Below are 12091 nucleotides of genomic sequence, written 5' to 3' on the forward strand. Positions count from 1 at the left end.
AAATTTCAGTACAATAAAGATCTACAAAAGGTTCCCTAACTGCCTTTTCTTTAGCCCCTTAATGAGTGATGGCACAAATTCTGGCAGTGTTGGAAATCTCAGTGGCTCTATGCCAACAGCTGCACCACCTTCAAGTACCGGGGTAAGGAAGACCTGGCATGAGCATGTCACTCAGGATCTGCGCAATCACTTAGTACACAAACTGTAAGTATTAACCAGGTGAAGGCATAGCTCACTATAGGATGTGACTAGTCTGTTAATTATGTTACGCTATAGTGCCATTCCTTAGATTTGAGAATGTAATATGAGAAACTGGCTAGTTTCAGTAAACATTTATTTCTTCACTGTGTGAAAAAGTATTTCATGGAAAGGGCTGTTTCACACATTTATTCTACTTCCCAATTTCATCTTTTGTCTCAGTGCAATCCACAAAGGTTTCAGTTGCTGCATGTCATTCTGAAAGAAGAGTAGTTGTCATTGAATTTCTTAAGAGCTTTAAGAGTTTTAAATGTATTTCCACTATACGCTATTTTCTTGCAGTGTTTCTAAAGGGAATTAAATCTTTTCTTTTTTTCAGCGTACAAGCCATTTTTCCAACTCCAGATCCAGCAGCTTTGAAAGATCGGCGGATGGAAAATCTGGTGGCTTATGCTAGGAAAGTTGAAGGCGATATGTATGAATCAGCTAATAGTAGGGTATGTTACTGATCTGAAAAAATGATTTGATTGTATATGTCAAGTGCTGTATAATGCCATGTTTTTGAAAAAATCTGTGTTAAGTACGTTTCTCCATGAGCTTCCACTGCAGGGCTCTTCTGGGTGGTATAATGATTTAAAAAATTGCCAGAGTTAGATAACAACTTCAAGCTTCAGTGCTTAGAAAGAGTGCTTAAAAGATTTCGTTCTCACAGGAAAGGCCTTCTAGTTTAAGTCTAGCATCTGAATCTACAAGAACATCTTCTCTCAAGTGAAGAAGTCTTGGGATGTCACTGTGTTTTGATGTTACTGTAGGAAACTAAAGCTAAATACAGTTTCTGTTAGCCCTTGAACAGGAGGCTGCCAGGAAATCCCAGAACAGGGGAAGCTGAAAAGGGTCGTGGCAGTACTGTTGCCAGGAAAAGGAGCCAAACTTGGTTCTTTAACTTACATACCTGTGTGGGAAGATGAGATCGGGGCTTTTCATGATCTGCGTTGTCAAAAGCATTGCATCGCAGACAAGCAAAGCCCTTTGGGAGGCTGTACCTGAAGTACTATGTACACTTCTGGGCACCACATTTCCAGAGGAGCTTTGACTGGTTAAATGAACTGTATTACATCAGCTTGCTCAAGCTATCCAGATGTTAGATTTAAATTCCTATCATCCTCCATCTTAGGCCGTAGGTGATCGTATCAAGCCTCATCTGGAGGATGTTACTTGTCTTTCATCTAGAGACTATTGTGCCAAATTTCAGGAAGTATTTTTTCAGCTTAGGTACTCGGCTTCATGGGATGGCTGCTTCCAATGGTCACTATTCATGTACAAAAATGGATTCAAATTATAACTTCAATCTGTGCTCACCTGATCCTAAAATTCGTTTTTCAGGATGAATATTACCATTTATTAGCAGAGAAAATATATAAGATACAAAAAGAGCTAGAAGAAAAACGGAGGTCTCGTTTGCATAAACAAGGAATCTTGGTTAATCAGCCACCCTTACAAGCCCCTGGCTCTCAACCTCCCGGCATTCCAGCGGTGGCAGCAACTGTGGGTCAAGCGCAGCCTGTGAGGCCACCCAGTAAGTGATTCACTAAAAATAGAGAGCAAGAAAGACCTTGCTACTTCTCCTTTTTATCTTTTTGCATTCAAAAATCCCACCTTAGCAAGTTTAAAAAAATGAAAATTTCTAAAACCACAGGGAAACAGGATCAAATTTGAATTTGCCTGTAGATTTATAACCATTTTCTGAAATTCTGAAGAGATGACCTTTGCTGGACCTCCTCTTTTGGAAAGGAAATCTTCATGTTGTGCCTCTATAGCATCCCTGAATAAATTTTTAAAGCAGACAATATGATCCTTTCCCAGCATAAAGATGAAGATGAGCCTTCTCAGCACTTCCTTCTCAAAGGGGTTGCTTGGCTTTCTTATGCATCACTGTTGCTGCCTTCAGGTATCATCTGAGGTGGAGGCTGAAGAGGTTTAGGCCAGGTTCTCACATTGCTTATAGCTTATAGCTTCTGTTTGCTTAGTAGTGTGAGAAGCAAGATTTGCCGCCATGGCACCTCCTAAAATGTAACACGTGTAGTATACAGGTTTGGTTTCATGGTGAAGGTGCTGGCCTAGAAACCAGGAGAGGGTGAGTTCTAGTCCTGCCTTTGGCATGAAAGTGGGCTGGGTGACTTTGGGCCAGTCTTTCTCAACACAACCCACCTCACACGGTTGTGGAGGTGGGGAAAGTAGGAGGAAGAAGAAAAATTATGCATGCCTGCTGCTGTGAGTTACTTATAAAGTAGTAAGGGCAGGATCAGGACTGTGGTGGCTCACGTAAGATGCCAGGCTTGTGCACCGCTGAGGTCGGCAGCTCGGTGATTTGATTCCCCTGAGCAAATAAATTGCAGAAGGTACAAGAAAGAAGCCTCCCCCAATTGCCTACTGTCATTTGGGCGTCCTGCGAGTAAAGATAACACCCCCCAAAAAAATTCCTTTCACAGAGGCAGCCAGCCACCTCGGTGATCCCTGACTAACACGTATAACTAACACATATTTTATATATATAAAATAAATAAACACTATCACCCTTGGGAACCTCTCCAGTTGGTAAAACTGCTACTTATTCCTTATGTACTTGTGTGGGAGACTGACAGGAGAATCCATCTTTTAAGATGAAGGCATCGTCTGCACTTTTCAGTGTTCTGTTTTATGAATAATTAATCATTTTTTAAACTGATGTTGCCTAAAATAATTATAACATAATTTAGAATTCTATCAGAGTTTAACGTTCATTTATTCTTTTACAGATGGGCCTGTATCCATGCCAAGTGTGCCTCTGGGCCGTATGCAGGCGTCTCAAGGTATTTAACCTCCATTGATTCCTCTTTTACTCAGCATCTCTGCTGTGGCTTTTGCTTTCAGCTAGGATACTCTACCTAACCTCTCCAGTTATGCTACCTATGCCAATAACATTCTATCCCAAGTCAGTTTGCTTCATAATCTCACAGTAAGGTCTGGATTCTCTAGACCTCCAAATTTTACTTGGGAGTTCACTGTCTGTTGCTTCTGAAGCAATTTATGTTGTTTGTTAAATAACATAATTATGTTTTTTCCTCATTTGAATCAGGTTATGCCATTCACATAATCACACAAATGACATAAATCACGTCAATTTTTTAAATTCAGACTTAACAGACATTCTCCCAAATGGTGTATTAAATTGAGATATACTGAAATCAACTGTCCTTGCAGAAATTTCAAAATTGCTGCTGATGAAAAGGTAGTATCTACTGTATGTTCTGTGAAGTCCGATGAAAAGCAAACAGAAACTTTCTAATGAGACTTTAGGAAGAGCCGCATTATGGGATCAACAAATATGATAAAACTGCAAACATCAGCTTTAATCTGATGGGCCTCTGCAAGGAAACAGAATTAATAGCTTAAAAAAAAAGGAAATAGATATGCATTTGGCCACACATTGTTGTGTGAATCTTCAGGGGGATACTTAACCTTCATCAAAGCAAAGCTTCTGGAAATTTTGCACAGCCTTTCAAATGAATGCTGCGCCCTCAGCTATGCTCACAGACCAGTGCCTTGTGGCACGATCTCCAGAGATTAGCTACTCTGCAGAAACACGGTACTTCCCATCACAAGGGTCTAAAGTAGAGGCATAGGCGGAATAAGGGAAGGCCCAAAGCAGTCCTCGTGCATGAAAAATATCCATGAAAACAGATCCATGATTTTTTTTCAAATACATGTAGGTCACCTCTGATTACCACTTAGAACTGAATTAGAGATTTGTCAGAGTCAGCAGTATTGCAGGCAAAATAGTTTTATTAAACTTGATCTCTCCCTACATTAAGTAAAAACTCTCCTTTCATAGGTGGGGTTACACAGAAGTCATGTTAAAAATAGGAAGAAAGGGGATGTACTTTGAAACTCTTACGACATGCCTCTTCTTCTGCTGGTTTCCCAGGAAAGGAAAATTGCAATTATGATAAAATAATTCAAGCTACTCCAGCTTCACTGACCTAAGGCAACAGTTACTTCCAAAGGCATTGCAAAAGAGTTCTTTTCTGAACCTCCTGGCACCTCCTAGCAGTTCAGCTGAGGAATTGCAATTGAACAGTCCATCAGCTCCTGGTGGAAAAGCAGGCGGCCACAGCATTGTTAGTTCAGTTGTGCCAATTGTAGCTTTACCTAAAACAGGGAATATCTGTTCTGTACCATACCACCATTAGTCGTCCGTGAGTGGTTTCGTTCCCATATCTAGGCCAGAAGCCTGACTGCCAAAGATACAGTTGAATCCCACTTATGATCATTGGATTCCATTGGACTCCCACCAGTGTTCTCTCAAAGTCTCCTTTGTTCCTGCTTGTTTACCTGGGCCAGGTTTTCCTGCCCGTTTGAGGTCTGAGCGGGGCTCGGACTTTGTGTGTCTAATGAGCTGTTTTGGGGGTACATTTTGCAGGAGTGAATCAGTTTAACTCCATGTCCATAGGGAATGCCCAAATGCCCCCAGCATCAGTCGGGCCTCGTGCGGCTTCTCCACTGAATCACCCTGTTCAGATGAACTCCATGGCCTCTGTTTCGACGGTTCGTATCATATTATTTTTCTTTCAGTTTTTAGAATACTTTCAGAAAGTCAATTCAGCTATTAGTTGCTTTGCATGCTTTCTAGTATTGCCTCATTGGAATTTTCAGTTAATGCATTTTGTTGCAATATTTTTTGATCTCACCCAGCTCTCTATATTACGCAAGAGAACCTGGGAAATATTCAGTGTAAGCCATTTAAAAGAGCATTGTGTTTGGTTCAGTGTTTCACTGCGAAGCCGCCATTCCTGTTGTAGTTAATATCTGTGTGTTCTGAAACCTGTGATCCAGAATCCTAATATAAGTAGATTGTTTTGTTTACTAGATGGCTCTGTCTCCTTCCCGAATGCCTCAGTCTCAAAATGTGATGGGAGCTCATTCTGGCAACCTCTTGGGTCAGCCCACCAGCCAAACCCAATTTCTGCCCCAGAATCAATATTCTGCCTCTAGTGGAGTTTTGAATGTCAACAGTACAGCCCTAGGGAAGCCAGCAGCACAGGCTGGGATAGTACAGGTAAGTTTTGCAGTAAACCAAAATTTATTCGATTTTTCTGGCAAATTTGTTTCAATAATTTTTGGGTACATGTTTGCAAAATATGGTGTCTTTTACTAAATTCTAGTTTTGGGGAATGGATAGCACAATGGTGGTTGTTTGCACAAGAAGAAAACATGATGTATTTGTGTGTCTCAGTATGTGCACAAGAATTTGATGAATTTTTATATATCCTGTTAAGTGTAGGTTTTTCTAACAGGGTCAGCTTCCTGGAAGTGCTGTTGCTAATTCAGTTACCTTACTGGGATCACAAAACAATCAGCTCTCGTGCCCTCCAGTGAGCCAGTCACCCCTTCATCAAGCCGCACCTCCATTATCCACAGTGGCTGGAGTGCCATCTCTTCCACACCAAACCCCTCCAGGACTTACTCCACCACAGTCAGTTGTGTCTGCCCAGCCGTCCACCCCTGCCTCCTCGTCAGGCCAAGCTCCCACTCCAGCTGCTGGCTCAGTTCCCAATGCCATGCAGATGCAAAGCACCCCTTCGGGGCAACTGGCAACACCAGCTCAGGTCACCCCTCAGCCTCAGACCCCCGTGCATCCTCCATCTGTGCCCACCCCACAACCCCTGCAGCCGCAGCCACCGCCATTGTCAACCCAGGCACCCAGTACTCCGGTAAGTGTTTCATCTTTTCCCTGTCTGGGCTTTCTGCTGTCTTTCAGTTGGAAGCTCCTCAGAAACCAAACAGCAAGAGAAGCAGCACCATCCAAACTTGTTGTCAGCTTCTGCCTTGCTATCTTGGGCAAAAGCAAGGCTTTAAAAAAAATTTTTTTTTAAAGTAGACTGTTCGAATGCCATCAAAGGGCTGACAGAATGTGATTCTCTACCGGCAACCTTTAGCTGCTGCTTGCCGTCTTTGATTCTTTGCCATAAAGAGCTTAATGGTGAATCCCTTTAATTGGTCACAACAAATGTTTTAGGATTGATTGGCAGATGGTTCCAGCTAGCACCTTTACATTTTACATCTGAAATTTCCTTAAGAGCTCTAAGTTTACAAGACTCAGATCTTTCTGCATGTGTTGTTTTTCAAGGGCATTGTTGTAGCTTTCTTATGGCACACCAAAGCAATTGCTCTTCGGCAAGTGCTTCACATGTACAGCACACACAGAGCAATCCCTTCTTAAACTCTGCCACAATCCTTCAAATATATTATTAGGCAGCTTACAATAAACAGGTTGGAAGGCAGATGACTCTCTGATTTACGTTAACTTCCTATTGAGGATTCTAAGATGGGTAGGTAAAGCAGATTCACCATATAGAGATATTTATGGACAGCCATCTCAGTTTAATGTTGCAGATTCAGTGTCACTCTGTAAAGCCAGGTTTTCATATCTTCCTTCCATCTTTCCTCCCTCCCTCCCTCTTTTCCCAGCTATCTCAAGCCGCAGCAAGTACAGACAGTAGGATACCCACACCTGCTTCTGTTGCCAGTGCTGACGTCAGTGCCCAGCAACTTGGTCAGGAAACACAAATGCAGGAAAATAAGCCAGAAGTCATGATGGAAAAAGCTGACTCAGAATATGTTGAGGCTCAACTGGAGCCGAAGCCAGAGGTAATTGAGAATCATTATCAGTGGATTAATAAAAGGCATGACCTACTCTTGCTTACTTGAAAAAATGGGCTATCTAGTAGGTTGCACTGGAGATAAATATCCTACTTCCCCTTTGCTTTTTCAGTTGGAGGAGGAGGACATATCGGGACCTACAGGAGCCAAAGAAGAAGCTAATGGGGTAGATGGCAAGCAAGAGTCAATGGAAATAGAAGGAAAAAAATCAGAACTAAAAGAGGAGGAAGATGGGAACAGCAATGGCACCATATCGCAGTCTACATCACCATCTCAGTCACGGAAGAAAAGTAAGTCTGCATCTCTTATCACTTTGGGGCATTTTCTGAGCCTGGGCAGCAAAACAGTCAAGCCTCTTGTGCAGGCAGGCCTAATAAGCCTTCCGTGCATTGTCACTCTATTCCCAGTAAGATCAGCCACCCAGGCACCGTGGAGAATGAGAAGCAGGGCTAATGGATAGCTGTGGCTTGTCCTTAATCTCTGGGGGGGGGGGGGGAGTATTTGGGTAGGATTGTATTTTTTTAGCTTTAGTTATCAGTTACTGATCCTTTCTCCAACAATATTTTATCTTTCTAAAGCTCCCTGAGCAAGGGGTCAGGGATTATTGCATTTTTTTTGTAATTAAATTTCTTCAATGAAATTTTGAAGACTAAAAAATTTCATGAGAAATGTAGAAATAACTTGTGGTTGATTGCATAAATTATTAGGTAAAATGCCTTGAATTATGGAAATTTAGGGCAGTGTAGAAGCGTTGGGATGGATGGATAACAAGGTTTTTATTTAACAGTCTTTAAACCTGAAGAATTGCGCCAGGCCCTCATGCCTACCCTGGAAGCTTTGTATCGTCAGGATCCAGAATCATTACCTTTCAGACAGCCTGTGGATCCTCAACTTCTAGGTATTCCGGTGAGTGAGTAAACAGAAGGAAATTAACTGATTTCCTCTTGCCATGGATATTTCTATCTGTTAATTAGAACAGATTCCTTTTTCAATGCTTTTTCATTTTTCCCTTTGCCCTACACTTTCCCTTTCCCCTTTTCCTTTATTTTCCTATTAATTTCTATTGTATTTTTGTATTTTATATTAAGAAAAATTTGAAAGTTGGTAGGGAGCTATGATGAGTGTATGGTAGTAGACATACCGCGTGATTTGTAACACCTTGACCTCCAGAAGAGCAAGAAAGCTGTCAAAGGGCTCTGCAGAGTGCAGAGACTCTGGCATTATTTACTTTACTTTCTCTTTTCCTCTCAGTGAAAACCAGAACAGACCCATATCTTGATCTCTGTTCTTGAAAGTGGGGCAATTCCTGTGCAACAGTACTGCTCATTCCTTTGTGCTTTTCGAATTTGGTTGTTTGCTTGCAGACATTTTATTACCTAATTAGATTTTAATATTGGGTAATGAAACTTTGGATAATGAAACATCTTCAAGCATCTAATGTGTGATAGAAAAATGAGGAAGGGGAGGAGGTCCTTATTGAGGTAGCTTGGATACCCTTTTCCAAGCTCAGAAATTGGCATGGAAACTGAGAAAAACCCCTCCTCTCCTTAGTATCATTCCCGGGGGAATCAAGAGAAGGATCTTTCAGAACTCTGGAAGCTTGATAAAGGCATGGATTGTCTAATAAGGTCAGCTTCTTCTTTTTACAAACATAGACCACATTCTGGCCAGATCAGCCTACAATTCAGACTGTTAAACCTGCAGTTCCCCTAGGTTGAGATTAGATAGCTGACATGACCTACCCATGTTTTCCTGAAAATAAGACCCTGTCTTATATTTTTGGCCAACAAAAAAGGCACCAGGTCTTATTTGGGAGAGGGGGGGATGTCATCTACTAACTCACCTCACTTGGTGCAAGGCTCTCCTGAAGACCTCTGCAGCCGATAACAGAGCTCCTGATCAGGAAAGGCCTCGTCAGCCGGTAACAGTTCCGGATCGATCTGGAGCTCTCTAATCGGCTACAGAGGCCTTCAGGAAAGCCTTGCTGGCTGCAGCAAAAGAAATGGGCCAAGGTGTGCGAAGCCTGGCTGCAACTATGCGAAGGTAAGTAGTAGGGCAGCTCCACCCTAGCTTAATTTTTACCAGTAAACCCTGGGGTCTAAATTAGGGCTTATTTTGGGGATAGGGCTTGTATTGGGTTCAAGTGTAAAAATGAAGCTAGGACTTACTTTCTGAGTAGGTCATATTTTGGGGAAAACACGGTAGCAGTGACTGGTTTCAGGAGTTCGACCAGCAGCTGCCCTCTGTTTCCAACTTCACCTGTTTTCTGCTGAAGAAAGTGGTGCATCTCCAGTTCTATCACCATCAAAACAGGGAAAGAAGTTTGCACACAAGACCAACATTTCTCTTTTTTTCTCTTTTCTCTCCTGTAATGGAGCCGTTCTCATTCCAAGAACTGCCATGCATTTTTGTCTAGTTGGTATCGCATATATCATTGAAAAGCTGGAAGCCATTAGAATAAGAACAGTTGTCTTCAGATTTTGTCCATGAAATCTTGAAGTGAGTTACAAGCGTTTAGCTGCCAAGCTGATCTAATTGTCTATTGAGATTCACAGTCGTCCAGATCATGGTTGTCTCAAAGGTGCTTTTTCAAAAGGCAACTGGACTTTTTTGGTTCTTGCTTGAAGATGTTTTGCTTCTCATCCAAGACGCTTCTTCAGTTCTTCGGCTGACCTAATGTATCTTTTTCTGCTTTCTTTTTACATTCAAAGGATTACTTTGACATTGTGAAGAACCCCATGGACCTTTCTACAATTAAACGCAAGTTGGATACAGGGCAATACCAAGAACCGTGGCAGTATGTGGATGATGTCTGGCTAATGTTCAATAATGCCTGGCTTTACAACCGCAAAACATCAAGAGTTTATAAATTTTGCACTAAGCTTGCAGAGGTCTTTGAACAAGAAATTGATCCTGTTATGCAGTCCTTAGGATACTGTTGTGGCCGCAAGGTGTGTTTGGTTTTAACCTATATATAAATATAAGTTTATTAACTGCGGAACAAATCCTGTGGAACTGTTGTTACTATACATGTAAGTGAAAATGTTTTAGATAAAACTAAAGTATTTTAATGCCATAAAAATCTGTATTATATGAAATCTTAAATAAGGCATTTAGAATGTTTTGCTCATATTCTATTTATCTGACGTGTTTTAACATCAAATATTCCAACTATTAATAGGAGGTTAAAAATAGCATCCAACTCCTTCGTATAATATTATTACAATATAAATGATTAATAATATTAATAATATTTTAGTAATATTTAGTAACCTCTGCATTCTTATTTGACCTTGTGCTTATTTATCAACTTTATTTGCTGCCCATCTTATCACAGGGTAGCTCTGGGTGACCAATAAAAATTCTTTAATGATATTAATGAGCTACATGCTTGTTTCTAAATTACAGTTTGAATTTACATGAACAGAGTGACCCCATGACAGTAATTCTTATTTATGCATATAGGGCAGGAGTGTCAAACCCAAATTTGGCCCGCAGGGTACTTAGATCTGGTCCGCAGGGCCGCCCTGGAAACAGTAAAGGACCGGCCTGCAGTGCTTCTGCCAGCGAAAACAGGCTCCCCAGCTCCATTTCCGGCTGCCACTGCTTCCTATAACCCTCTACCAATGAAAACGGAGCGCGGGAGGGCCATGTGCAGAGGGTTGCAGGAGGCCGTGGCAGCCAAAAATGGAGCTCAGGAGCCTGTCAGAACTCTAGAGCCACCACAGGTGCCCCCAACAGGAGTGACATAGAACTGGCCATACCCCCTGGCCATGTCCCCGTCCCCCCAGCCCCTTCAAGGTCAAACACAACCCTGATGCGGCCCTCAATGAAATCGAGTTTGACACCCCTGATATATAGAGAGTTCTGTTCTATAGCAAACTGTTCTCTATACCATTTTTTTTTTCTTTTGTAGTACGAATTTTCTCCTCAGACATTGTGTTGCTATGGCAAGCAGCTGTGCACTATCCCCAGAGATGCTGCCTACTACAGCTACCAGAACAGGTGAGTCTTAGTGTCCTCCTGCCCAGGTCAGAAGCAAAGGGCTAAAATTTAATTTTGTGTGCTTGCCATTTTTTTCCTGTTAGAATATGGAAGGAGTTTCCTCATATTAGAAAATGCAGTGACTTCTGAGACCACTCTCATTTATTTAGGAAATGGGTGGAGGAGGGACGGACAGACGGAAATAATAAATCAATGTTGATTAGTTATTAGATGAACGCTTTCTCCTTCCCACAACTGGTCCATCTATGCTGTGATCTTGCTTTGTCCAACGTGTAAGAAAGCCCAATTCTACATTCCCTGCTCATGTCCTAACCTAAGGCAGGCTACAACACCGAGCGGTAGGCAGCTTGGAGACACCGTGTGGCTCTATGGGACGTTAGCTCTCTGTGCGGGGGTTGAAATATTGCTTACTAAAATTCTGTAGATATTTATTTTGAAAAAGATGGAATGTCCTGCAGTCCTCAAATTGACTCTTGACGGCTGATTTTACCTAAATAGAAGGGTGCGACAAATGCTTTGTCTCGCTGACTATATGGGTGCCCTCTCACAAACTTCTAGCAAGGAAAATGGAAGTCTTGCGAACAGAGTACTTCCAAAAATCTCAGGGAAAGAACATCTAAAGGGCAAGATGGTCTGTGCTTGGTTTTGATACATATATGGTTGGAATTCATTGCAATAGATTTGGATTTGGTCTCTTTGATAAAACATCTGGATAATCTTGGTTACTGGTGTAGTAGAATCAACGTTGCCTTTAAGCAATCTGCTGCTGCTGTTGTTTTGGTACAAGATGATTATTGATGGAGGTATGCTTTAGCTTCCTGAGCCTGACTTCGGGGCTCATTTTTTAAAATCTTTGTAGATCAGTCTTCGATATTTCTTTGTAAACCGAATAAATTGGTTCAGCCGAATAATCTCTAAAACTCTCAATTTTCACAAAAAAGCCATCGGGGTCATTGCTCAACAAGTGCAAAATTTAATAGCATGGAGACTAGCCACCATGTTACTTTGGGTTCTCGCTATTGTTCTTTCATTTCACCTCTGTTGCTCTTCTAAAGATACTCATGAGTGTCTATATCTTTTTGTCATATTCTTTTTAAAAATGTAATTTTTTCTTTGTGTGTTTTTTTTAATTTTAGTTCAGCTTTTTCCATACATTTGCCAAGTTTGTCTTACATGGATACAATTTTGC

General features: G+C 41.5%; 1 protein-coding gene across 1 annotated transcript in view; it reads left to right on the forward strand.

Annotated features, from left to right (window-relative positions):
• The first annotated feature begins 28 nt into the window (after positions 1–28).
• CREBBP (CREB binding protein) overlaps positions 29–12091 on the forward strand; it is a 31432-nt gene continuing 19369 nt past the window's right edge. The window contains exons 1-12 of the mRNA XM_032230466.1: positions 29–204; positions 578–695; positions 1582–1774; positions 2994–3047; positions 4688–4782; positions 5105–5293; positions 5532–5948; positions 6706–6885; positions 7010–7187; positions 7685–7803; positions 9609–9848; positions 10814–10902. Of these exons, the coding sequence (XP_032086357.1) occupies positions 62–204; positions 578–695; positions 1582–1774; positions 2994–3047; positions 4688–4782; positions 5105–5293; positions 5532–5948; positions 6706–6885; positions 7010–7187; positions 7685–7803; positions 9609–9848; positions 10814–10902 (2015 nt within the window). The 5' untranslated portion in view covers positions 29–61. The remainder of the gene's footprint in view (positions 205–577; positions 696–1581; positions 1775–2993; positions 3048–4687; positions 4783–5104; positions 5294–5531; positions 5949–6705; positions 6886–7009; positions 7188–7684; positions 7804–9608; positions 9849–10813; positions 10903–12091) is intronic.

The sequence above is a fragment of the Thamnophis elegans genome, chromosome 14 (genome assembly GCF_009769535.1).
Source record: "Thamnophis elegans isolate rThaEle1 chromosome 14, rThaEle1.pri, whole genome shotgun sequence".
Classification (NCBI taxonomy): domain Eukaryota; kingdom Metazoa; phylum Chordata; class Lepidosauria; order Squamata; family Colubridae; genus Thamnophis; species Thamnophis elegans.